The sequence below is a fragment of the Durio zibethinus genome, chromosome 11 (assembly GCF_047325235.1).
Source record: "Durio zibethinus cultivar Kanyao isolate XHJ-2024 chromosome 11, ASM4732523v1, whole genome shotgun sequence".
In the NCBI taxonomy this organism is placed as follows: Eukaryota; Viridiplantae; Streptophyta; class Magnoliopsida; order Malvales; family Malvaceae; genus Durio; species Durio zibethinus.
The window spans coordinates 2,377,130-2,403,843 of NC_143172.1; the positions used below are offsets into that span (position 1 = coordinate 2,377,130).

A 26,714-nucleotide genomic window follows, 5' to 3' on the forward strand; every position below is an offset into this window, starting at 1 on the left:
CCTTTCATCAAGCAGTATTTTTTTTTTTTTTTTTTGCCGGTAAAGCATAGAGGCTTAACAAGCATGTTACTAAGTAAAAAATGTTATTTGAGATTATAAGTATATAAGTATGTTCCATACTAATATTAGTTTAATATGTAAACTTATTCAATTCTTTTTATATGAAATTTATTTTCAACAATTAATACTTTTTTCTTTTTTTATTAAAAAAATGCAATTAAAAGAATCTTAAGTTTTATTTGAATTTAATTTATTTTTTTCATGATTTTAAGAAGACAATCTTTTAATTAACTTTATTTCAAAATACATCTCACAAATATCAATCTTTGAACTTTGATTAAATGCATTTATTATTTTACTCTTTTTTTATAAGTTTATATTTAATATATTAGTAATATATATTTTATACAATATCAACAAATCAAATATTGATAATTCATTAATAAGATGCATCAGATAATAATATTTTATTAATAAATAATTTTTTAAAAAATAATTTATATATATTTATTTTAAATATTTATATTTATTCATTAATAAAATATAAAATTTATAAACTAATAATATATCCAATATAAATTTATTATTTATTATTATTAACTGTTTAATAGTACCATACAAACCATGCAGTTAGAGCAAATCAGATGGTCCGGACGGAAGCGTAACCTAATTTATATCTTCTCCGATTACACATACCCACGTGTCGAGGTTCGAATGATAAAGTGGGCCTGTTAGGAAATTTCCTTGAAGTTTCGGATGATACTTTGAGAGAATGGTGGTTCAGATATTTTTTTTGTGTTAACATGCGGATAATGCAGACGACATATATAAGGAGGGGGCGCAACCAATCGTTTATATAAACATTTATATGATTTGATCTTCTGCCAACCTAATCGTTTTCAATCATGATTTCATCAGAAAAGCAGAGATATTCCTTGCTTTCAGATTAGCAAGACGATCAAAGTCATTATAGTTTTAATTTGAAACATGGTGAAGTGAATTAATTTGACTAAATGACTCAAGTTCAACTACAAATTCTTTGAAAGGGCAAGGAAGTGGATTTACTCTTTCAAATTATAGGGTATATCCCAAAATGCGGTCATCAATTAGGTTACTAAAACCCAAATTTTAACCTAATTAATCCTTTTTCCTTAATGTAAATTTTTTTGACAGGAAAGAATATAAGTGTAGCCTATTTATTTACATTTAAAAAAAATAAATATTTATAAAATTAAAGTTCGATTCCCAAACTCTTATAATTCCCCTTCTCTTATTCTCTGAACTGTAACCACTCTTATATCAACAAGAAAAATTCAATATTGGGCATGTATTGCCATGCATGCCTATCATAAGATGATCAAGAAAGAATAATTGCAGTAGCCCAGAAATAGTGTCAAAAATCTACTTTTTTTTTTCTTTTGTTAAGAACAAAATTAAAATTTTCTGTTTCTGGCATTAGCGTACATAAGCAAAACAACTTTATTTCGAATTGCAGTTAATTTTTTTTTGTAAAAGTTCACATTTCTAATAATGAATTTCGATCAAGTACAGACTACAGATCATATTAATTTATGATAATTATATTTTATATATTCAATGAATCAATTCTAATGGTCACAATTTTATTACAAAGAATTTTTTTTTGGTATATAAAAAGATTCGTAATTTGAAATTAGAAATAGAGATTTCGTATATTAATATTATTACAAAGTAACAAGCGAAAGAAAGGACATTCTTTGGTTATGGTCTAATTAATGGTCTAATCTACTTGGCTCAATACGTACTGGGTGACAGTTAGACAAGGCATGTGGCTGGCAAAGCTGGTCACAAGCATCGTGATTTTTCCCACAGGAGTTTCATTATCTTCACCCGATCGACCAAGGGGATTGGTCTAATGTGGAATGGTGGGTGAGTGCGCAACCAACTTTCCGTACCATATGAAGACAATCGGTTTGGAGAAGAGGGTAGATCACTTCAATGAATCAATATCCAGGAGCCAATGCTAATAGTCTCAATGAAGAAAATTTTATTGGTACAAAGAAATTCATAATTTGAAATTTAGAAATAGAGAATTCGTATACTAATATTACTACAAAGTCATAAGCGAAAGAAAGGACATTCTTTGGTTGTGGTCTAATTAATGGTCTAATCTACTTGGCTCAATACGTACTGGGTGACGGTTATACAAGCCATGTGGCTGGCAAAGCTGGTCACAATCATCATGATTTTTCCCACAGAAGTTTCATTGTCTTCACCCGATCAACCAGCGGGATTGATCTAATGTGGAATTGTAGGTGAGTGCTCAACCAACTTTCCGTACCATATGAAGACAATCGGTTTGGAGAAGAGGGTAGATCACTTCAATGAATCAATATCCAAGAGCCATGCTAATAGTCTCAATGAAGAAAATTTTATTGGTACAAAGAAATTCGTAATTTGAAATTTAGAAATAGAGAATTCGTATATTAATATTATTACAAAGTAATAAGCCAAAGAAAGGACATTTTTTGTTTATGGTCTAATTAATGTTGGATAGAACTAATTAGTTTAGTAGCTAGTATTTGCACATGTTAATATTATTACTTTGTAAATACTTAATGATATAAGATATAAAAATGAAAAAGAAATATATTCATTAGTGACTTAATAACCCCATTACCAATATGTTTTATTAGGAAATTATACCAAAATAGGAATAATTTGTTTCTAAATCTATAGGAAATTATATTTTGATTTGTTAAGTCTTAAGTGGCACATTTGTCAATTTCATTAAAAAGGAAAGGAAAAAAATGAATGGAGATATATTTTTATAATGCCATCAAAGATCGGCCTAAGAGATGATTTTTGGGCCGGTAAAGGAAAAGATAACTAATTTATGAGCCCAACAAAAGATATGGGCTTTAGCCTATTTTTTATTAACGAAGTTGGACCTATATTTCAGCTTTTTAAAAAGTAAGCCCAATTAATAGAAAATTTGCGTTGCTTTGGTGGTAAGAAAATTTAAAAGAAAGATACCGTTCAACGGTAAAATTTTCCAAAGCGGACACCGAAACTTGCGGCGTACGCAAATACTAACCGCCACGCTTACCTTGCCCACCAAAATCCAAAAACCCCAAACCGCCAAAAAAGGAAAATCTCTGAAAATAACTTGAGTAAATAAACTCCCAACCACCTTTCTTCCTATTTCATAGTTAAAGCGAAAAGAAAATAATGAAGGAAGACGACGACGACAGTGGACCTCCAAACAGAGACTGTACACACTGTTACACCTATCACCGGACGCCTCCGATGAAGAAATTCGCGGAGCTTCACCCTTACAAATACCAAGCTCCTCGTGTAAGTTTTTCTCATTAAAAAAAAATCGGTTTTTTTGGTCAACTTTTCTATTCGAAGTTTTACTTAAGAATTAGCATTGTTTTTTTTTAGATGAAGGAATTGCTACTGAGAATTTCCAAAGAATACGTAAAGCATATGAAATTTTATCTGATGACAACAAAAGGCAAATATACGATATTTACGGTATGGAAGGTTTTAATTCTGGATTAGAGCTTGGTCCAAAGTTGAATAAAGTGGACTGACATTAAAGAACAGCTCGAAAAGTTGAAACGAATGAAGGAACAAGAAAACATGTCAGCGCATTTTCTACCTTCGGGTTCAATAGTGGCTAATTTATTGCTGCCTCAGTATCTTGATGGTAATGGCATTATGGGAGGGTAAGGGTATTCACCTTTCTTTCTTTCTTTTTTTTTTTTTTTTTTGGGTTCCTTAATTTGATTGATTTGGTTGAATGCTTGATGTAGTATTGTTGGTTGATACTTGTTCACGATTGCATTACATTAATATAACATATTGTGTAATTTTATTTAATTTTCAGATAGGCTATGGCTAATGAAGTTCAGTCTCAGTTATCGAAACATAATGCTCTTACAATTGGTGAAAATTTGTCAGTCAAAGCACATTCCAGTAGTGGGGTTGCCTCTATTGTATTTTGGCATCAGATTTCCTCAGATTCTTCGATAGAGTTTATAGGATCAGTTGGCTTATGTAGTGTTAAAGGGGTGCAGATGACTAGGTAGGGAATTTGTTTGTCTATTTAGTAAGTTAGTAGTTTTACCATTTATATTCTTGATCTTTTTTTTCTTTTCCATTAAGTTATCGTTACACTCAACTACAACAATGGACATTGCAAAGTCTTTGCATGATGGTTTAATTAATATTTCCAATTCCTGGACTCGTTAACTCTCTGACACAGCAAGTGGAAATGAATGCTACCTTTGTTTAATTTAAGTTGGTTTATTATTCTCCGCTGGGAAATTTGAAATGCTAACTCTTAATTTTAACTGCTCTGTATGAGGCTTCTAATCTCCTTCAATTGGTTTTTGGTCTTCACCACTTCTACACGTAGAACTTTTGCTAGGTCCAGAGTCATCTATTGGGGTTGGATGTGAAAAGAAAGACAAAAATATGTCTGCTGCTGGAGAAGTGAAGGTAAGTCTATGTTCACCATTTAGATTACCGAATTATGGCAGAATAACTAACAGAAAGAAAAATCCCAATGGAGCGTCCTTCCAGAAAATATCAAATTCCATATAAAAGTGTAGAAGCTGACTTTGATGCCCAAAAGACTTTATTTACAATTATTATACTTAGACTTGTTAGGCCCTTAAAGCCACATTATCCTTTTACACTCTTTGCTCAAAATAATCAATAAGTATCCCGGAATTTCAAGCAATATATTGTTCTCCTCGGTTTGATTGTGAAATAGAGCTTGACTTTGAATGGAGATAACTATGAAATTTTGCACAAAAGCTTTTGGAGATAGAATCAGTAGGCACATTGATTCCGCTATTATAATTTATCAATATTTCTGTTTCAGCCTCTCATGGGGATAAGGACAAATGAACAATCGTTTGGATATTGTAATCATACCATGCCAAAGTGGTTGACCTTTTCCACCTTCTATTCGGAACCTCTTGTTTTTGTTTATTTATTTCTGCCAGCATGATCACAGTTGTATTTCTTTTTAATATTTTCGTTCATGTTAAAAACTGCAGTTTGGCACACGTTCTTTTGGGGTATCAGCTCATTATACTCATCTTTTTTCCTCAAAATCTCATGGTCGTATTGCAGGCAGATTTATAAGGTATGTTTGCATAACTGATATGATGATTAATAAGTGAGGCAAGTTAGTATTTATTCTTCTTCTATGCTGATAAATGAGTTTCTATTGCAATGGGTTTTTAGGATAAATTTCTGTTGCAATGTTTAGTTTGACATTTTTCTTCCATTCTGTTTATAAGGTTTACATATATGACGTATTGCACGATCTGGACTATGAGTTATGCATAGATGGTATTGAAATATTGTAAATAAAAATCTTTTTCATAGGTGTCATTTTCTTGCAGAATATTGTCCAAGAAGCCGATAGAAACAATTCCCCTCTTGTCATTCAACTGCAATTTCCTTTAGAACTTCTTGATAAGTGGTTATACTAGTTCTTGTAAAATCAAATATTCAAAGGGGATGCATCTCACTAAGAGAAGGGGGAAATATTATGGATGTTTGATAAACAACTGGCTAAAACAATTGAAACACATAGTCACGAGTGTATATACACTCGTTCATGTTTTCATAATTTGTCTGGAAATTCAGAAAGTTGCTGAGACATAACTTAAATTCTAAGCCAAATGATCAGTTTGATTATCAGTATATGTTAATCAAACTTACTACGCAGAAGAAAATAATTCTGCTTTCAAAGATGTTTTTATTCCAAATAGTTTAGTAGAATACTTAAAAGCGATAGACGTTTATTATTGCAAACATTCCCTTAATTAACCAAGACACCAGGTTGTTTATTGCTGTCATTTAGCTGTGGCACCTTGGAAGTCAAATTTGCTTCTTACAATGAGTAGTATTTTTGTTAATTAGTTAGAACAGTGGCTGCTAAGCTTAAGGGTCTTCACTGACTGCCTTTTTTTCTCCAGCACCGCTCTTGAGGTTGAAGTTGGTGGTGGGAGTAAAGTGTCTGATTTTGGCACCGTTCACATGCTGTATACAATTGGAATTCGGGTAATTGCATCTGTCTTACTGCAGAAGTATTGCACGCTATAATGCAATATTTAGGTGAAGAGTCCTACTTATTCATGGATATAGCTATGAAGAAATATTGTGTTCCTCCTCCCAACCAAAGGTTATCATTTTGTTGGTACTATTGTGTTATTCTGACTTGTTTACTTTGTCTATACTTGCTTTATATGTCTGATGATATTGTCATATAGGAGTAAAAACCAAAAAGATCTTTAAATCTTTTCTTTGTTGACAGGGTATCTTTTGGAGATTTGAGTTGTACCATGGAGGCCAAAAATTAATTATTCTTGTAAGAATATTCATGTCCTCTGAGTTGTCTTCAAAGGTCATTTATATTTGAGGCATAGCATTGCTCGTCTGATTTTCATTTGATATTTTGATGTATGGTTCTTCTGTCTTTTAGTGCTGGATTTTGCTGGGACAGGATCCCGAATGAGGATTTGAGCTTCGGTATTCATAGGATATAATATTCTATCCTTGCATTATTTTCAGTTCTCAGAAATGAAATGCTTTAAAATTGCATCAGAAGCTATGTTATAAATTTTATGATGCTATCATTTAGAAAACTTTGTCTAGCTGTCAACATTTTAGTAGAAACTAGGAGATGCCATTGCAACTGTGCATGACTTGAGCTTTCTACATTGTGAATTAGAATTGAAAGATATAGCTTAAACTCAACGCCACAAACACTTGCACACCTATGAACTTTTAGATCAATGTATTGAAGAGTGATAACAGTTAGCTCTGTGACATTGTATGTAAGCATGCTCTAAGCAAAAGATATTATATAAACTTAACTTTGCCCTGTTGGGATTTTGTAATAGATATTGCTCTCTTGTATTGATTATGATCCTGAGTTATGGTTCCTTTGTTCTAATCTGTTGTTTACGTGTGTTATATGTAGATTTTGCTTTCCAGGGATTTGAATCCTGTTTTAGCTACTGGGGAATTTGTTGTTCCAACATCAATTTACTTTATACTCAAGGTAATCACTTACGCCTTTCCTTATAGTTTTGACCAATTGTTTCTACAGTTTGAATATCTTATAGGGGTTATTTGGATGTTTGCTGCATGAATATACTCTTTAGTTCTTTTATATAGAATCTGTTATTATAATGTTATTTTGTACCCTCTTCAAGCTAAATATCATATGCCTTAGGATAAACTAGACATGTCTCTATTTTTTTGTGCTTTTTCTTATTTTTAATCATTTATATTTGACGATAACTATCCTTATATGTACGCATGCAGAAATTTGTTTTTAAACCATATTACCTTAAGAGGGAAAAGATTAAGACATTGGAAAATAAGGAAAGGACTGCCACCCAGGTATGTTTACCCTAATGCATTAGGTATTCCTCATTTTATATGCCTTTTTGTCCTCTTTATTACTTTTATTACTTTTATTACGATGCTAGAAATCTTCTGCTGTTTATATATTTGTGATATAACTTCTTTCTATTTATATATATTTTAGTTCGTCACAGTGTTTCTACATGAATGAAAGCCAAGATGCAAACCATACATTTGCAGAGTCATACTTTGATGAATGAATTTTGTGATATTTCAGCTGGGAGTGTGGTGCATATAAATTTTAATAATTATGAGATTAAATATTTTGAGCTTGCACACTTCCTTTATAAGCAGCTGAGTCTTGTTCAAAAAATTTTAAGAATGTATTTTACTTGATGTGTATGAAGGTTCAAGAGGCAAGGGAAAAGCTGCAAAAGCTTAGCAGTTTTTAGAGAATGTGGTCAACAGGAAAAGAAATAAGCAACAGGAAACAGGTGGACTGGTTATTATTAAGGCAATTTATGGAAATCGTAAAGCTTTAAAGAAAGTAGATGAGCTGAGAGAATTGAATGATGAACTAGCCTCAAAAGTGTTGGATGTAACACTACCTCTTAATTTCCTCGTTAACGATTCAGGCCAACTTAAGGTTTGCTCCAGAAGGAGAGGGGCGCATTTCTTTCGATTTTAAGACTCTTGAAAAGTTTATTTAGTAAATATAACTGGGATTTGGATAATTTGGCTATTGGTGCATGCTTGTTTGTTCGTTGGCTACAAGTGCATCAGAAAAACCGGCAGTTGATAGATACCTTTAGCATAATAACCTTGGTTCTTTGTCTCTTTGACGCACCTTCATGACTGTGTAAAGAAGTCGGGCATTATGGGCTTCTGCGATCCATGCCCTGGAGAACCTAAGCAATTACATGTGGAGTACACTTGCGGTGGTGACAAATATGAGGTACTACGACCACTTACTCTTTCTTATTGTCCTAATCGAAAGATTAAATGGTAATGATGGCATTGACCAAGAAAATTCTGAACCAGGTTGTTGTGGATGATTACGAGGAGTTGGTAATACCGCAGTTGGCACACACAAATCTGAATTCACAATTTTTAACTTGATTCCTGGTTACCTCCGGCATTTTTGATGCTTGACATGCCTTGGAGTTACCAAAATTTTCACTTCCGCGGGTACATTTTCTAAAAATATCAGGACTGGTTATTTAGAGATCTGGTAGATGCCATTTAAGTTCACAAATAAAATTGGAATTTTTCCCGTTGTTTTTTCCTAATATAAAGTAGCCCGTACCATTCAACCATCAAACCTTAGCTTTCATGTGTTTTTCAGGCATCTTTGGGAATTTTTTTAAAAAAATTTTCTCCGTTATTTTTCTTAACTTATATTAAAGACAAAATCTTACCAGTATTTTTGTCAAAAATTACAAGTCTCACTCAATTTTAAAACATGGAACCCCTAGAGATATAATAAAGGGTTTTAATTGTAGTTAGGAAAGATTTAAAAAAAAAAAAAACCCATGAACCGAATGATTTAGGAGTCATGAGAAAGCATGTTTAATGATGAGTTCACTAATTGCTGGGTCGAAGAATGCTTCCACCACGGTAGAACCAAATTCACTGGTGCTTTTTGAACCATTGATTCCAACCGCAACGGGCTTGGTCAGAAGCTTAACCCCTTGCTTCCAATATCTGTGGTCTGAACCAACGTGCAAGAAAACCCTTGATAAATAAGGTGAGATGACAAGATGCTATGACAATTATACTTTTCAAGTAAGGGCCAATAAAGAAACACCAACTATACCTGGCCCAGTAGATACTATGATAGAGTTCTCTGCATCCATCACCCAATCCACCCACAGAACAAATCCATGACATAAACCATGTTTGGTGAATTGAACCTATAAGAAAGACTAAGAATTAGTTGCAAGGATTTGTATATGCAAGGATATAATAACATCATTATCATAGTTTTTGTACTTCGTGCAGGTTGGTAGGGTGGGTTTGGAAAAGGTGTACCTGTGCTTTTCCATAACATGGACTTATCGGTTTTGAGAAATCAAATTCTACGATGGTAAATATCTCACTTAGCTCCTGAAACACATTTATTTCAGTTGAATTAGTATCAACACCATAATTGCTATTCTTACATCAATTTTATGTGCATTAATTACCTTACTCTCATCACACTGCCAGATAGAAAAAGGAAGAGAAGGGCCCTCTTTTGGTGCTGGTAATTCACCACATGCACCTAAGGTTGTATTTACCACAGAATGGTCAAAGCCTTCAACCTCACCTAAGCAATGGCGACTCCTCCAAAGATCCTATAAGAGAGGTTAATGAAACCGAAGTTTTTGTCATGAAACACTTGGACAAATCACAGATAACAGGGGAAATTCCATCTGATTTTTCTTTATTTCTTTACTCTTTTTTTATTCCTTCTGAAGGAATCTTAGGGATGCATTTGAAAGTAAAAATACCAACTCACCGGGAGAGACATAGCACAAGCCTTCAGTATTCCTTTGCAAGGCATTATCAATACATCTTCTGAAAGGACAGGGTCAAGCAAGGTACGATCCTTCCTAAATCCAGACCAAATTGGAAAAAAACAGATCAAATGAGAGTGAATGGTTCATAAACAGATCATTGGAACAATATTATTTCTTTATCCCATTAAACAAGTTAACAAATAAATCTGTGCTGTAAAATTCTTAAACTTCACAAGTTTAAACAAAGGATAGCTATTTGTCCATTTGGTTATAATTAAGAAAATTAATCTGTGCTAAATGGAGATGTGTAAATTATAACTGCCACTCCACCACCATTTGGTTATAATCCTAAATTTATAAACAAGCTACAAACTACAAAGTTATAAAAAAAATCAGCTGAGTTATGGAAGAAGACACCGACTGAACCCCAAACGAGCTGAGAGACTCAAGCTAACTTTTTAAATAAACTTAAATGATCTTTAAACAAGCTGAGTTATGGAAACTATCATAAGAAGAGAACATACCAAAACCGCAGGTTCTGCCATGGACGCATCCCTTCGTTTGCATAATAATATGGTTCACCAATCAACAGATCAACCTGTGGAAGGAGGCATAATCCAAATTTATTTGAATTTTATGTATATTTGATTATTAGAACATTAAAATCTCATTATCAAACATATTCAAGCACAATTGGTTTGACTTTATGATGCTCAAACAAAGATTATTGACAACTTCTAAATACTAGAAAACTGCATACAACAATAGGATTTGATGTGTTAAAAAGTTCTAATTTTAGAGCTAGCTATTTGACCTCTCATTTTTCTTTCCCAGAAAGAGAAAAGTGAAATTTAGAAGAAAAAGGAGGTATCATAAAACTCATGAAAAGTAGAGTGATATTCTTTATTTATATAAAGAAACAGAGTTATATTCAACAAGCATAAGACGCTGGCAAGCAAGTAAAGCAGAATCACGACAAGAATTACCTTCTTCCCATGAGTATCATTTATGGTCAAACATGCTTTCCTTTTTTCAGAAACTTCTACACGATCCATAGAGAAACCATTTGCCTTAGCAACATTTTCCAAATATTGGGCACCCTTGTCTCTCAATCCAGGAAACAATGAAATTACATGTGATGTTTTCGAAAGATTTGCAGCAAGAAGTGTTAAAAAAATGCTATCATCCGCAACAACACATAATCGGTTAACTCTTCCCTGCAACTGCAAACAGTTGAGTTTACAATTAAAAGCATGCAAACATAAAAGGGGTAGATGGGGGGAGACAGGGGGAGGAAGAAAAATAGTGGAAGAGAAAACTAAAAACTGTTAATCAAGAAATATTAAATCAGCCATTACTGTAAGAATGCACAGGGAAGCAAATGAGATAAATGAAGGCATGGGAAGAAGCGAATCATTCAGTATGAGAGAGAGAGCCTACAGCATTCCTTACTGCTGCCAACATGGACAATCGCCATTTATTGTCTCCATAAGTTGCAATTCTTTCTGATGACAATAACAGCTGAAAACCCCCACTTCTGTAGTCATGCTGCCTTATGTCAGTTTGAGGGACTCGGACATTGACATTATATGAGACATTAGTCTCTGTATGAGAAGCTTCCAAAAGAACTTCTTCTCCCTTTGACACTTTCATACCTGTCCCTCGAAGGAACCAGACACATTGCTTCCAGTGGTCACACCAATTCCCCTTTCCTAATGAAGCATCATACGAAAATGAGGTCATAAACTCAGAAAAGTTTTTATTTTGTAGGGAGATCTGAAAACATCATCAAAACAGGAAAATGATTTAAGCAGAAGTCTGATCCATCTACTGTGTTTGCATTTTTAAGAATATAAACAGAAGAAAAGCATTTAGCCAATGGTTTTTAAAAAGATTTCCTTGTTAAGTTATTTTGACTTTGAAGAATGTCAAGAGTTGATAGATTATAATGTGACTAAACAGTTATGCACAAACATTTATGGACCAGACTCACCTATGTTAGCTGGAGATTTTATCCATCCAGGAGCAGTGGAATAAAAGATGGTTCCTTCAGGATCAAGTTGAAGAATCCACCTGCAAACAAACACACACATGTTTATTGAAAATCCCTAGAAAAGAAACTTTTGACGTGAAAGTGCATATATACATATAATTACCATGAAACTACAGCATGAATGCTACCATCATCTATTGCCTTGATTTGCACCTCAGTTTCCCCATGGCTGTCAGGCCTTTTCCAAAAGTCAAATTCAAATATTTTGAAGGGCTCTGAAAGCTGGATGAATTCTAAATAAAGTAGGAATTAAACTGCTGACCCTTTCTTGGAAGTCTGTAAAACAGTGGGTTAAGTAATGAGATTACCAGTTTTGTTTCTTTCCTTATAGCATCACAATGCATTGGATACTGTTGCGATTTGACATGTATAAAAGTATCCAAGAGTGCAGGAACAAGATAAATACCATCCGATGCTTTTGCTTCATTACCATATAAATCATGAAGCTTCCACAAGCATGTACTTTCAACCAGCTGGAGAGAATAAATAATTAAAAAAAAAAAGTAAGATTCCGAAACCCTTCAACCCAACTAACAGATTAATAATTCAGGATAAAGATGAAGACCTGGCCATAAGTAACAGCTCGATACGGCACCGTTAGTGGATTTTCCACCAAAAGCTTGTCATGTGCATGTTGAAGAGTCGGAATCAGCCCTTCCCCCAGTAACTCTGAGTCCAATATCTCACTAACCTGCACTTACATGATAAGAAAACCATAATTAACATTACAAAATAAGCAATTAAACGACAACATTCCATTTCTCAACATCCAAAACACAATCTTTAACATTGTAAAAGATACATTTAAATGGTCAATGCAAATTTAGGATTCAATGATTTGATATTGACACTCACGAGGACATCAGCGCGAGAAGGAATATCAACACCAACTTGGAGTTCATCAGAACGCTTATTAATAAGATTGATAGCTTTTCCCATACCATTTCGATGCAAAACTTTCCTCATCAACTTCGCCATTGGAAGATAAGATTCACATGCTGTCACCATCCCGTTTAAACCCATGGCTCGCGCAGCCATCATTGACAACAACCCAGTTCCCGCACTGCACAATATCATCAATGGCCAGTTCAAGATATAATTATTCCAAACTTAGTTTAGATACCAAATAATAATAATAATAATAATAAATATTTTTAATAAATAAAGTTAAATTTTTGCTAATAATAAATGTATTATCCCCATTAATAATCTTTTATGGAAGATTGAATGTGGAACTAAAGTAAGAAACGAAGCCTGAAAAAGTTTTTTTTTTTTAATTGAATTTTGAAGAATTACCCGATATCGAGCACGTGGCAAGGTTTGGTTAAAGTTTTGTCAATGGCTAAACGGAAGACTTTGTTCCTGTAAGAGTCGTTAAGCATGTCGAGATACGACGTCGTAGCTAAAAGGGGTTCCTTGGAAAATTCAGGGAGCTCGTCGTTGTCTTCGATGACGACCCACTCTGAGTTTCCAGTGACTGGGTCGAGTTTGAGTTGGAAGACTCGCTGGGAAGAGTCGGAAGTCATGAGTCGAGGAGGAGGCAAGGATGGTGGTTTGAAGTGACGGAGTGAGTTGGTGGTCAAAGTCAAACGAGTCGAGAAGCAAAGGAAAATGGAAGGAATTAGGGTTTTGGAGATGAGAGAATTCATCAGCGCGGAAGGCAAAGATCTTTAACAGCGTGGCGGTGCTTCGCTGTAGTGTTTGTATATTTTTCTCTGTTGGGCCGCTACCGTCAACGGCCATGGCAAATTAGTTTACCACTCATTTTATTTATCAAATTGTTTTTCCTTTTTTAAATAATTTTAAAGTAATTTGTATCGAAATTTTATTTTGGTTCATGTAATTTTTTAAGAAAAGGTTTTTAACGGGTATAAAATTTAAATTTTAACATTTTCTAAATTATGATTTTTTATAATAAAAAATATTTTAAATAATTTACTGAAATTAGATAATATTTTATTGTGTTTATTTTGAAATAATAAAAATTAAACCTAATTACAATGTATTTGCAGCCCTTAATTTTTAATTTTTATTCTTAAACTGTTTTTTTTTATAAAAAAATGTATTTTAAATAGTTTACTAAAAATATATAATATTGTATTGTATTTATTTTCAAATAATAAAATTAAACCTAATTACGATTTATATCTAACCTTTTTTATTTTTAATTTATGAAATTTAGTAAGAATTTTATTTGAATGATGCATTTATCTTTTAAACTTTTTCTACCTATTTGGTGTTTTAAAATTTTAGGCATATAAAAATCAAATTTTAGACATGATATTTTCACTTTAAATTAAAACAAAATTGTGAAAATCAAATTAAATTATTTATGAGTAAAGAAATTATATATATAAAAAAAAGAAATTTAAACGCTCCGTGTTGGGCATATAAAAAGCGCAGAAATTATAGGATACGAGATCGTTTTGGAAAGGTTGATCAGTGAGATGGGGATTTAGGGATTTGGAAGTGGTCTCGGAAATGGCGGGAGCGACCTCACCATCATGCATCTTCTGTCAAATTGCTCGCAATTCCACCGCCACTACTCTCCTTCACTCTGTTTGTTCCTTTTCTCTCCTCTTTATTCCTCTGTTTGGCTACCAATTTAATTCCACCATTGTCTTCTCTTCAACCCAGCAACCAAACAGAATTTTATGTTCTAATTAAATCTGTTTGACTGTTCTCAGGATGACAAAGTCGTTGCATTTCAAGACATCAAGCCTTCTGCTTTAAGGTTTCATAAATTGATTTAAATGTGGAATTCTTTTTTCTATGAATTTGCCTGATCGATGGGAAAATTATTGATCTTTTTGTAGGCATTACTTGGTAATCCCTGTGAACCACATTCCAACAGTCAAAGATCTTCAAAGAAGAAATGAAGATTACACTTTGGGTAAAGTTTCCATGTTGGATTTTGTTTTCCCTTTTCTTCTTTCTTTTCTTTTTTTTCCTTAGCCAAGTTTCTTCATTTTTGTTGTTATTCTTCAGTAAGTCATATGTTAAACGTGGGACAAACGCTATTACGCAGAGATGCGCCTCAGTCAATTCAATACAGGTATTGTTTCTCATAAATTAAATAACTTTCCGAAATGAATCTTCTTTTGTGTCCTAATAGCTGCATTATGGTTTTTCATTACTTGAATCGACTTTGATCTTCTGTTTATAGTTGCATTACAATGTTACTGTAAATGTTCTTACAAACAGAAATATTTTATCTGTGAATTTTTGCGTCTGCCTTTGTCTGCGCATTAACACTAAGAATTCAATCTCCCCCCTTCAAAGCCATGTAGATGCATTCTGTTGTGATGATCGTTGTTGTTTGATTAGATTTACAATCACTTCATTGTTGGAGAAGTGTACAATGGCATTGCTTATGTTGTATTGCATGCATTGTGTGGCAAAGGAGCTGAATGTTACCCTTTGGGAGGGGAAGGGTGGGGACTTAGAATATCAAGGATGTGAGTCTTACTTTCCTTATCAGAATTTATTTAAATTTGGTGGTAGATAATGCTCTTCCCTTCAGTTTCAAATGTGCTTGTGAATCATATAAATAAAGCATTGACTGAAAATAAGGTTGTAACATTTACGGAATATTGCATAAGTCTAGAAAGAAATAGGTCATGGCCTCGTAGGTTACCTAAATTCATGTTTTATTTGAGAAAAGCATTTCTTTTTTCTCCCTGAATTCGGTTATTTCAAAGAAGGTTTACTATCTGTCAGTATTGGGTTTTGGCAGATTTGGTTTTCATCAGCCTCCGTTGAATAGCGTTGACCATCTCCATCTCCACTGTTTGGCTCTTCCCTTCATGCCTAGGTAGGTGTTTGGCAGTTAGTACTTTCTTGTGCTTTTATTTTATTAAATTATCTATTTATTTTACCTTGAAATTTTCCAACAAAGTTGCAACAGCTTGAAGTACATATTTTAAGTTTTTAAAGAATTTGAACAGATGGAAACATGTAAAATATTTGTCTTTGGGACCACTTGGTGGGTTTATTGAAGCTGAGAAGTTGTTGGAGAAGATAAAACCTTTCTCGCCAATTTCTCCATAGGTGCAATTGGATCACAGTTGAATTTCTCTGTTATATTGAAATCAAGGTATTTTGTTATATTTATGTAACTTCCCTGGCAAGTCATTATTGTTTGTTGAAGATATAGAATGCCCCTATAAGCTTATTCTTCATTTGTTCTATAAGGATTTGTGTTATACTAGAGAAGGGTTATTGTTCCTAATAAGCTTACATAAAATTTTTCACATGCACATGTTCATAATTAATGCTCCTATTTATACTTTTCTTTTGGTTACATTGTTTGAGATTAATGTTAATTTGTGTTTGATACTCAAGGGTTGCTAAGCTTATGGCTAAGAAAGGTCTTGTCTGCTTCTAAGAAATCAATAGGAGTAAAAGTAGAGTTTGGTGAAATAGCTCTGATCCTCTGTTAATCATTTGGCTTTTTTTAAGCATTGGTCATAATATGCTGTGTGTGATGAATATAAAAATTTTGCTGGTTAGTACTGCAACCTATAGTAAATTTTGCTAACTGCTAGAGGGTAAATTTTTTCTGTTTGGTGAGCACCAGAAGTTGCAGCTTTATACAGATTTGACATCCATTGTGCAATTCTCTAACAGATCATTTTATTTCACTATAATAATTACACAATATTTGTAAAGAACGGTTGTTCAAAAATTTCAACTTAATATTGATTGTTATCTTTATTTTAGCTGGAGCATCTTAGATTCACTTTAGCATCACTCTTAGGAAATACTACATAGATTTACATTAGTTCTACTCTTATGAAATGCCTAATGGTTTTCAGTTATTTCTTTTGCAAGCATTTGAGGAGAAACATAGCTAATATTAGTATGAATATATAGTTACGGCAGTGAAATGCACGCTGCTTACTGACAACCGTATTTAAGGAGTATTTAAGGAGATTCTTCCCATGTTGCGCTGTTCTATTTGGTTTTGAATCTGTTGGTAAGGTCCATGAAAACCATTTGGGCAGTTTCTTAATTTTCTAGAGGTCAGTAGCAGGGAAATTGGGATTTTTTCCTTTAAGATTGGGAATGATATCATCAGTTATTACTTCATGACCAAGACATTCCTCTATCATCGTGATAGCAGATAAATTGCAAAAGTGGTTGCATCTTGCGCTTGGAATATGTTGTGTTGTTCTTAGGCATTAATATCTTTCAGAGGCTTATCTGAGGATACTGCAATAGAAAAGTCAGCGATTAAATGTGATTAATGTGACTAACTCTCATCATCTTTCTGTCTATGAAAGCCGGTTCCTTCAGATCAAACAAAACACAATCTGCTCACTTGCATCTTGTGTAATGAGAATGGAGACAGCTTGCAGAGCCTTTAAAGTGTTCTTGTTTATGGGTTAATTCTGTGTATAGCCTATTCTATCTTTATTCTGGGAAATAAATTGGAGAGAAGTAAACTAGTGTAAAGAATGAACAAAACCAACACCCCCAAAAAAAAAAGGGTTTAAAAGTTTAGAAAATTATATATGAATTTGCAAAAATTAAAACTGTGTTAATACGAATTATGATATAATAATTTTTATATTTTACACTACACTTATTTGACATGAAATAAATACGATACAAATTTACAAATTGTCTGATCTTTTAACAAAATTTATCGTCTCCTAATCCAATTCTTATCTCTCAATTAATTTCTTATCAGACAGAATGTGACCAAACCTCATACAATCATTTAGATAGGTCTACCATCCATTAGGTAAAACATTCATAAGTTTTCTTCGAACTGCCTTCGTTTTGTTGACCAGAAAAATATCATTATTATTGTTGTTTTGTTATAACAAAGCTTTTAACAAAACCACCTACCATATGAAGAGAAAATATCAAATAATTCAATTTTGTGATATTCGGTGACCCAGTATAGCTGGCTGTTGAAAAAGACTTGGTTGAGTAGGACGTTAATGGCGCCAACGATTTGTTCGTCAAAGCATGGCAGCCATGATTTTGAATGAAAGGAATGGCTAAGAAAAACAAAATCATTTTCAAGCCTTTCGGTTTATAAAGTTGTGGTTAATGAGTACAGTTATATCATTTGTTTATCAACAAACAATAATAGACTGCTTTGTTGCATGTAGCCATTGGCGCTTGGCATATGACAACCATTGCCAGAACAGGTTGCTGTTTGGTATATTTTGGATTCTCTTATTTCTTTCCTCCGCCGTTGGTAGGACAATGCCGCTGAGCGGGGCCTCACGGGAATCTAACTCAGGTTTATAAATAAAAGATCTTCGGGTTTGCTGTAAGCCTGGAAATGTACCCAAAAAAAACTGGTAACAATAAAGCATTTGTCTGCCTCGTAAAGAAACCAATGGCATTGGCCCACATTTCAGTGCCACTTTTGCACGCAGAACCTGCTGAAAATCCAGCTCACACTGCTACGTTTCTTAAGCTAACGGCGTTTTTATTTTGGGGTTGGATCATAGAAGGCAGGTGACAGGTCAATTTTTCTTTTGGATTTATTATTTTAGCATGGAATTTATGCCAGGAAGCTGCCCCATTCTCGATATCTCGACCCTCAATGGCAATGGTCAACATGAGTTTCACTCAAAAGAAATGGTTTTTAGTCTGTCAAAAATAATATCTCAATCCCTCAACTTCATTTGACTGCTTTGCCTCTCCAAAAAGCGGATTAAGACATAAAATTCATGGTGACAAACTGAGGTGGATGGATTCAATGGAAGTGGAACAACATACATGAACGATGTTTCCCAGTCATAGAGTACGAGACAAAAATAGTCTCAAAGTGTATCTCAAGGGTCCCAAATTTCACAGCCTGGGAAAGACAATAAAGGGACTTCCCTGTTTTCCCTTGTTGTTATAATGGATTACTTGATTTCTCCCAATACCAGAATCATCACTCACTACAAATCTTTCATTTGTTTTCCTTTAAGACGAGAGAAATGTTTCCTCTTGTCCTACCTAGGTCTTTTAATTCAATAAACATGCTAAGTTTTTAAGGTTTGAATTGGTCGATCCAACATATATTGTAAATGATTCTTTTTTTTTTATACTGATGATTTAAAATTTGGATCGGATATTGAACCGGTGATGTTACCACTTTCGGATTCAACAAACAAAAAAAAAATCCGAAACTCTTAAAGTCACATTCAATTGTCAATTGTGATGTAAAAAATGAAAAATAAATGCAAATTTCCACATTACAATCAAGGGAAAGATAAAAGGCTCATAAAGTGCTCTGTTTAAAACAGCTTCTATTGGGTATTTGATTTGCCTTAAATGATTTTGGTGCTTCTTCCCATGTTATTCAGGTTTAATGCTGGGGCTGCCTTATGTAATTACATGTCAGCCAATGCAATAAAAAGGGTGGCAATTAAGATTTTAAGAATAAAAAAATAAAAAAGTTTGACTTTACTTATAGAACTTTCAATTTGACTTTTACCCAAAAAAAAGGAAAAAAAATAAACTTTGAATTTGACTCAAAGGAGTCATGCAATGCATTTGACTCTTCAGAACCCGTATTTAATCTAAACAGTTCATTCGTTTTTTAAACGATAAATTATTGTAAAATTAAAGTTTAATTTAAAAACGCTTATAAATTCTTTTATTATCTTTCAGACTTCCGCTTTTCTTCATTAAAAAAAAAAAAAATGACCCTTAACTCTGACCTTGGGGTTTTTTTTTTTTCAAAAGAAAACTTTGACCATGGGTTGCTTATTTGTTTTGGTTACAATTATATTCGTTCTTTCTAGCATTTTGCCGTGTATTGAGTATTAAAAAATAACATGAATTACATCGTTCAATGAGTGATTTAATGTGCATGGGACAGCCATGCACTCTTACTTTAATTCATTAAACTAAGGCTACATTTTAATGAACGATAAGATTGATAGCGGTGAGATTAAAAATAAAAATTATAATTAATGTAATTATAATTGAAAAAAATATTATAATTATGATTAAAAAATATTTAATAAAAATTTTATATTAACTTGATCTCATTAAAATTGATATTTACATTTAATTGATGATATAATAAATTTAATCGTACCATATCAAAAGCGTCGTGAAATTCAAACGAAAATTAATTCCATATGCAAGAGAATCGACAAAAATGCATTCCTCATAAATATTAGAATAATAAACAGATTAGCATCAAAATTAAAATTTTAAATTATTAAATATATAAAAAGAATCCCTTTATAATTCATGAATTCCCTTCTCGCTTTCCCCAGTCTTCAAATTACATCATTTGAATTATTAGGAGACATAACAATGTCAAATTTAGAAAAATACTTCACATGAAGATTACAACTTTGTCTTTACTCAAAATGTCAAATACATTAAACCTTTTTTATCTTATCCTTTAATAAACCTAATAATATAGCCTACAAATGCACCTAACATGCAATACTCTCCTTTACAGGAAAATGATACTTACATCTTAAGAAAATCTTTCCCCATTTCCATTAATATGACATATTACATATCATAATTGTTGATTATCATCTGAAAGAACCTTATGCTAACGTTTTTAAAATCATGTATAAGAAATTTATAGTAATAGAATACTAACAAAAAAAAAAAAAGGAAAAAAAACAAGTATTCAAAATTTTTTGTCTATAGTATAGTAATTTGAAAATTAAAGTTTCCTATCCTGTGGAAATTTGAGTGGACCATCAAAATTTCAGAAGTAACCGTAGAAAGTGAAAATTTGAATACATGCAAAACAATTTTAATGGAAATTATAGTTTCATTAAAATCCCCTGTTATCACTTGCTCGTTCAAATTGTAAAGCATTGACATGAAAAAGAAAGTCGATAACGCCCTACCCCAAATCTGCCCTCACCATCCCACCAACAAACCAGAACCTTCCCTCTCCCTCCAGCCATACCCTTTATACACATCACCCTCCACTGAACCAAAATTCAAATCCTTTTTCTCTCACTTCCTCTGTTTCTTACATAAACCAAAAGCCAAGCAAAAGGTCTCTGCTTTTGCTCTGTGTTCTACAATTCCAAAGTCATGGCAACTTCTCTTTGCCTGCTGCTATACCTGTTACTCTTTTCAACGTGGTGGCTTAAGATTTCGATGTCAGAAATGGTGCTTCTTCCCTTAACTCATTCACTCTCCAAAACCCAATTCATCACCCCACACCACCTCCTCAAAACCACCTCAGCTCGCTCCGCCGCCCGCTTTCACCACCGCCACAAACAAGTCCCACTCCCTCTTTCCCCTGGCAGTGACTACACCCTTTCCTTCTCTATCGGCTCCCCTGCTTCCCCGACTGTTTCTCTTTACCTAGACACTGGTAGCGACCTTGTTTGGCTTCCTTGTTCTCCATTTGAATGCATTCAATGGGATTCAAAAGCACCACCACTCTCTGCTCCTCTTAACCTCTCATCCTCTGCCACCGCTATCCCATGCCAATCCTCCGCCTGTTCCGCCGCTCACTCCTCCCTCCCTTCCTCCGACCTCTGCGCCATTGCACGTTGTCCCCTCGACTCCATCGAAATCTCGGATTGCAACTCCTTCCCTTGCCCTCCATTTTACTATGCGTACGGTGACGGTAGCTTAATCGCCCGTCTTTATAAGGACTCCTTAACTCTCCCAAACTCTCTCTCGATTCAAAACTTTACTTTTGGTTGCGCCCACACCACATTGGGTGAACCGGTTGGTGTAGCCGGGTTCGGTTTCGGTCGGCTATCTTTACCAGCTCAGCTTTCCTCCGTGTCTCCTCAACTGGGTAACAGATTCTCCTACTGTTTAGTTTCTCATTCGTTTGATTCTGACAAAGTTAGGCAACCAAGTCCACTGATTCTTGGTCGGTACGAGGAAGAAGAAAAGCAGTTTGGTAATGAAAATGTTGAGTTTGTTTACACGGACATGCTTTCCAATCCAAAACATCCTTATTTTTATTCAGTGGGGTTGGAGGGAATCTCTGTCGGGAAAAGGAATATTCAGGCACCGGAGAATTTGATGAGGGTTGATAGAAAAGGAAGTGGAGGGATGGTGGTGGATTCAGGGACAACTTTTACGATGCTACCAGCGAGTTTGTATGACTCAGTGGTGAATGAGTTTGATCACCGAGTTGGACGAGTTTACGAAAGGGCGAGTGCGATAGAAGAGACGACGGGGTTGAGCCCGTGTTATTACTATGACAAGGTAGCCAAAGTGCCAGTGATTAGCTTGCATTTTGTGGGGAATGGATCCAGTGTGGTATTGCCCAGGAGGAATTACTTTTATGAGTTTTTGGATGGTGGTGATGGAGTTAAGAATAAGAGGAATGTGGGGTGTTTGATGTTGATGAACGGTGGTGATGAGGAGGAGTTGAGTGGTGGGCCAGGTGCTACTCTGGGAAATTATCAGCAACAAGGCTTTGAGGTGGTTTATGATTTGGAGAAAAGGAAAGTTGGATTTGCAAGGAGAAAGTGTTCTTCTTTGTGGGATACCTTGAAAAATTAAGTTTGAATTTGGGTTAAAGTTAAATTTCTAGGTTTATATTTCATGAAATTATGGATTTTTTTTTCAACTTTTTTAGCACTTAAAATTTTGCTTTATGGACTCTCCCAATCCTGTATATTTAAATGTTAATTCTTCCATGTCAATTCTAAGGTAGATAAATAAAGCAAACATTGAAGTGTAGAGAAAAAAAAATGTAAAAGTTTATGTATATTTGAAGTTGAAAATAAAATTTTATTTCTGTAAATTGTTTGGTGGGATTTACTAATTGTCAAAGCAGGTAGGTCAGTGAATAAGTCCAGAAATAGTTGCTGTACCCTGTGAATAGATCAGACATCACACTGAAAGATGCTGATCGTGCAAAATGTTACGTGAAACCTCAGTTTCCTTATCTCGTTGAAATGAGTTGGTGGGTGAAAAGTTTCAAATCCATTTGGTTAAGATTTTGTGCTTTGGCTGGAAGATCTATGAGTATGAACTGATCGATGATCAAATATCACGATACCCAAAAGAGTTTAAAGATTGGGTAGGGAACGCCATTAATACTTCCATAAAGATTTTTTCCTTCTCATTGGTTGGATTTTTCTCATGGAGGTTGGGATATTTTTTTCCAAGCTGGTCGTCGTCTGTGCTTTAAGTTTGATTGTTAGATGAATCGAGTGGACCAGATATTGATCCTTATCTAGATTGAAGCTTCTCAGCATAATCCAAAATGGATATGTTTGCACTGGTTCAAGAAAAAGGTTGCCTTTGATCACCCCGAGAGACCTCAAGGCCAAGGGATCAAAATCTTTGCAAATAAATATGAGTGATATCGATGAATTTGATTTAATTTTTTTAAATATTATATAATATTATAAAAATTTAAAATTTGATTCGAATTCGAATTTAATTTTTATTCAATTCGAATAGAATCAATTCAAATTTTATTGATTTGAATTTATTTGATTTATAAATTTTTAATTCTTAATTTTTTTAATTTTTATATATTATTTAAGTAAATTTTAATATAAAATTATTATTTTTATTTTATAATTTTTTTTAAATATATAATTCGTTTCGTTTCGATTTTTTTTTATTTTTTACATTTTAATTTTAAATTTGATCTAAATTTAATATAAATATTTAATATTTAAATTTAATCTAAACTGAATAAAAATATTCGATTCAAATCAAATAAAATATTATAATTTCAAATTAATTTTTTAATTTTTTAATTTTTTTTCTCACCCCTCCTTATGAATTAGCAGCTGGTTTTGGTGCACTTTGAATTTGATATTGTTCAACCTAAGCGTTTTTGCACAATGCATATGAATTCTTGTCTAAACTTTTTCCCCTTTCTCATGTTAAGTAACCCATCTTAAATATCGATGTAATGATGAAGACATAATCAAGGGTACAATATAGTGTTGAAAAAAATTGAAGAACGGTTGATTTTGGAGAGAACTACAAAAAGAGAGTACATTTATCATTATAATATAAGCCATTGATTGTATTTTACAATTTATTCCCTCAAACTCTATTTATTTGTCTTGTATTAATTTTTACTAAGTTTTAAAAAAATTAATTTTAATATATTTAATATTAAAATTAATTTTTTATAAAAATTAAAATTTCATAATTTTTAATATTAAAAAATAAAATATTTACAATATTTAAAAAATATATAATTTGGAGATATCTAAAAATATTAAAAAAAGGACAAAAGGGCGCAATAGTTTTGAGAGTCGTTATTACTTGGCAATTGTCATTTCTATTTTTTCAGTAATTTTATCTTATTTTTCTTTACAAGTTGTTGCATGGACTGGGGTTGGTACAATAGGCAACAATTATTTTTTCCCAAACCTTGATTTTTTTTCGTTTGGGTCCATTCTAGCCTTGAATGCTTCTGGACCCCGAGTTGTATAGTTACACTGAACTTTCGGTACCCACAATCTTCCAAAGCTCATCATGGCGAACCGCGTCACCCAAGGAACGAATAAAGTGGCCCTGGCAGCAGTAGAGTTCACTCTTTCCTCTAAGAACTCCCTCCATTGGCGGTACGTCCGAGAATTCGTATTTGTACTGGGTTGATGACATATTAAATACATGAAAATTATTAAAAAATTAGTATATTAAATTATAAAATATTTTTATCACATTATTGTGTCGTTTAAAATAATCAAATTGAAAAGAGGGCGAAGAAAAAAAGTTAGTCATGAAACAAAAAGGTCAGCATTCGGGCACATCCATTGGACTATTCGTTAACCATCGCGTCATATTAACCTGATCTTAAGACCGAATCACAATTATTGCATGGTAATCAGTAGTATTAGTCACAAAATAATGAACACTGGTTCCCAAAAGTCTATCCAATCCGATGATTCCTTGGGCTGCAATGAGTGCGCACGCCAAAGTCAGGGGCTGCAGACCACACAGTACTGGGTCAGCTTATTCATGTAAACCAGCTGTCTCCCATTGATCCCTCACTTCCTGACCAAGACAAAAGAACTTCGGCTTCTTCTTCTTGTAAGACCACACCTTAATTATTCTTACCAACCAAGCTTCAAGCTAAGCCACACTTTATTCCCTAATCATGTAATTGCTATAATGGAGATTTTCTTAAAATAAATCCTTAATTTAATAAGCCTTAGTTTCTCTTCGCATCCAATTTGTTTGATTGCACCTAAACTTTTCTCCAAAGTACATATTATTTTTATATATAGTATAATTTAAGAAAAACCTCAGAAATATAATTTTCATTATCTCAAAACACCAATTTTATTCATAAATCAATGAAAAAAAATTTCAATGATTTTTTTAAAATTTTCACATGTTAATTGATTCATTGGCCGTGGTCAAATGATGTCTTTTTCTCAGAAAAAAAGAAGTTGATGCCTATTATTAACGTGTTATTATTGGTTTTAAAGCTTGTGTTTCATTGTTTAGTTGTGGATAGCTTTTGAATATGTTTGACTTGCTGAGTCATCATTGTCAATATATGCACACCTGGCAAAAAACAATAACGATGCCGTCGTGATATTTTCTATTGGGACAATGACGTCAATTTGACATGCTTTCGACTTCCGATGAGATAAAAAGCGCCCCTGCGAGAGTATGGACCGGACACCGCTAGCTGTCGCAATACGTGTGCTTCTAGATGTTTCTGCACGTTTTCCCCTTTTCTGTGGGCGCATTCTTCCACGTGTGGGCCGCCACACTACATTATATTATTTTATGTGAGCAAACATTATGTACAATGACAATGACACGAATGCGGTAAATATACTTTTTTTTTTATGGCGAAAATCATTAAATATATTTATTTCCTATAAAATTATCGAAATTTTTTGTTTTATAATTTAAATTTTGAAAAATACTAAGCTGCTAACAACTAATAGATTGGTCGAAATGCTATTTGCAATAAAAAACGGAATTAATTTATTATTTCTCATTAAACTTGGTAAAAACATTATACCAAAAATCAGTATTTATAGAAATTAGTTAACAAGAGCTTTTAAATATTAATATTTACATTGTAGAACAATAAATTCAAAATATGCAAATATATTATGGTTTTTTATTCATTTTTTAAAATTTAATTACTATGATATTAGATTTTTTAACATAAGTTCTAATTGAGTTTTGAATTAACTCCAAACTATGAAGGGCAAGATTTTAAAATTTCTCCACTTTTGATTAACTTTGCCCATGTCTTAGTGTGTCTTGCATTATTTCAGTGGTATCTAAATTTCAAAGTAGTTTGTCTTAGAAGATATAAAAAACAAGGAAAATAGAGATGGGGAAGAAAACCAAGAGGGATGGCAGGAACAGCCCAAATTTGAATGAAAATATCATGCTCAGCTGTCTCAATTTGTATATGATCGTTGACGTTTAATGATAGTATAGTTTTAGAAAATCAAGATTGGATTATACATTTCAATGCATTTACACTGATCCAAAAAAAAAATATGCAGACTCTGATATTCCTGCTTTTGTAATTTTCAATGTGTGACTTGAAGGGAAAGCGATTTGGCTGAGATTTGTATCTCTTTCTGTAAAACATAATTTCCCAGGGTTATGCAAAAAAATCAGGAAGCAACCACTGCCATTTTATCCTGACCTATATAGGGGCTGGCACCTGTTGAAATGGTGGGTCGAATCTTAACAAGTGCAATGTGATCGTTGAGAAAACAAAGTGGGTATTTTGGAGAGGGAAGGGACTCATGGTCATAGGTGCAATTTGCTAATTAACCGACTCAAATTCAATAGAATTGGACCAGACTTTATCCAATATTTGGGCCTAATTTCTCATTCCTACCTGCCTTAGG

At 33.3% G+C, this 26,714-nt stretch overlaps 3 protein-coding genes and 1 pseudogene across 6 annotated transcripts; 3 read left to right on the forward strand and 1 right to left on the reverse strand.

Annotated features, from left to right (window-relative positions):
• The first annotated feature begins 3,046 nt into the window (after window positions 1–3,046).
• On the forward strand, window positions 3,047–10,086 carry LOC111290369 (chaperone protein dnaJ 13-like; annotated as a pseudogene). Its single transcript, XR_016346175.1, has 14 exons — window positions 3,047–3,336; window positions 3,427–3,713; window positions 3,875–4,073; window positions 4,150–4,261; window positions 4,400–4,488; window positions 5,055–5,143; window positions 5,985–6,069; window positions 6,323–6,376; window positions 6,992–7,072; window positions 7,339–7,416; window positions 7,788–8,335; window positions 9,382–9,466; window positions 9,589–9,727; window positions 9,840–10,086. The product of XR_016346175.1 is annotated as a chaperone protein dnaJ 13-like (transcript).
• PRMT7 (protein arginine methyltransferase 7) lies at window positions 8,501–13,920 on the reverse strand. Of its 2 annotated transcripts, none has more exons than XM_089767655.1 (14): window positions 13,231–13,920; window positions 12,790–12,997; window positions 12,500–12,625; window positions 12,243–12,407; window positions 12,038–12,156; window positions 11,875–11,954; window positions 11,334–11,593; window positions 10,868–11,104; window positions 10,406–10,479; window positions 9,881–9,974; window positions 9,567–9,716; window positions 9,412–9,486; window positions 9,197–9,293; window positions 8,501–9,091 (listed from the first exon to the last, which is right to left on the reverse strand). In XM_089767655.1, the coding sequence occupies exons 1-14, from the start codon at window positions 13,581–13,583 to the stop codon at window positions 8,934–8,936; spliced, it is 2,196 nt and encodes a 731-aa protein (XP_089623781.1). In that variant the 5' UTR covers window positions 13,584–13,920; the 3' UTR covers window positions 8,501–8,933. The 2 variants fall into 2 exon arrangements, with proteins under 2 accessions (XP_089623781.1, XP_022737385.2); XM_022881650.2 differs by having other exon boundaries at window positions 11,322–11,593; window positions 13,231–13,749.
• A 394-nt stretch (window positions 13,921–14,314) lies between these two features.
• Window positions 14,315–17,420, forward strand: HINT4 (histidine triad nucleotide-binding 4). 2 transcript variants are annotated; one of them, XM_022881257.2, is made up of 7 exons: window positions 14,315–14,493; window positions 14,622–14,668; window positions 14,751–14,827; window positions 14,923–14,989; window positions 15,671–15,748; window positions 15,882–16,030; window positions 17,220–17,420. In XM_022881257.2, exons 1-6 carry the CDS (start codon window positions 14,416–14,418, stop codon window positions 15,982–15,984), a joined length of 450 nt encoding a protein of 149 aa, XP_022736992.2. In that variant the 5' UTR covers window positions 14,315–14,415; the 3' UTR covers window positions 15,985–16,030; window positions 17,220–17,420. The 2 variants fall into 2 exon arrangements, with proteins under 2 accessions (XP_022736992.2, XP_022736991.2); XM_022881256.2 differs by lacking the exon at window positions 17,220–17,420 and having other exon boundaries at window positions 14,318–14,493; window positions 15,882–16,237.
• Window positions 17,421–20,734: 3,314 nt separating this feature from the next.
• On the forward strand, window positions 20,735–22,651 carry LOC111290465 (Eukaryotic aspartyl protease family protein). Its single transcript, XM_022881780.2, has one exon. It carries the CDS (start codon window positions 20,968–20,970, stop codon window positions 22,405–22,407), a length of 1,440 nt encoding a protein of 479 aa, XP_022737515.2. The 5' UTR covers window positions 20,735–20,967; the 3' UTR covers window positions 22,408–22,651.
• The last annotated feature ends 4,063 nt before the right edge of the window (window positions 22,652–26,714 follow it).

What these genes read in the sequence shown, in the direction of transcription:
- PRMT7 (XM_022881650.2), bottom strand. Translation starts at nt 13,583, where the DNA reads ATGAATTCTCTCATCTCCAAAACCCTAATTCCTTCCATTTTCCTTTGC. An exon ending in GAGCTGTTACTTATGGCCAG is followed by an intron (nt 12,408 to 12,499) that starts GTCTTCATCTTT and finishes TATTCTCTCCAG; the next exon opens with CTGGTTGAAAGTACATGCTT. An exon ending in CTTGTGCTATGTCTCTCCCG is followed by an intron (nt 9,717 to 9,880) that starts GTGAGTTGGTAT and finishes CCTCTCTTATAG; the next exon opens with GATCTTTGGAGGAGTCGCCA.
- HINT4 (XM_022881257.2), top strand. Translation starts at nt 14,416, where the DNA reads ATGGCGGGAGCGACCTCACCATCATGCATCTTCTGTCAAATTGCTCGC. An exon ending in CCACTACTCTCCTTCACTCT is followed by an intron (nt 14,494 to 14,621) that starts GTTTGTTCCTTT and finishes GACTGTTCTCAG; the next exon opens with GATGACAAAGTCGTTGCATT. An exon ending in ATCAAGCCTTCTGCTTTAAG is followed by an intron (nt 14,669 to 14,750) that starts GTTTCATAAATT and finishes ATCTTTTTGTAG; the next exon opens with GCATTACTTGGTAATCCCTG.
- LOC111290465 (XM_022881780.2), top strand. Translation starts at nt 20,968, where the DNA reads ATGGCAACTTCTCTTTGCCTGCTGCTATACCTGTTACTCTTTTCAACG.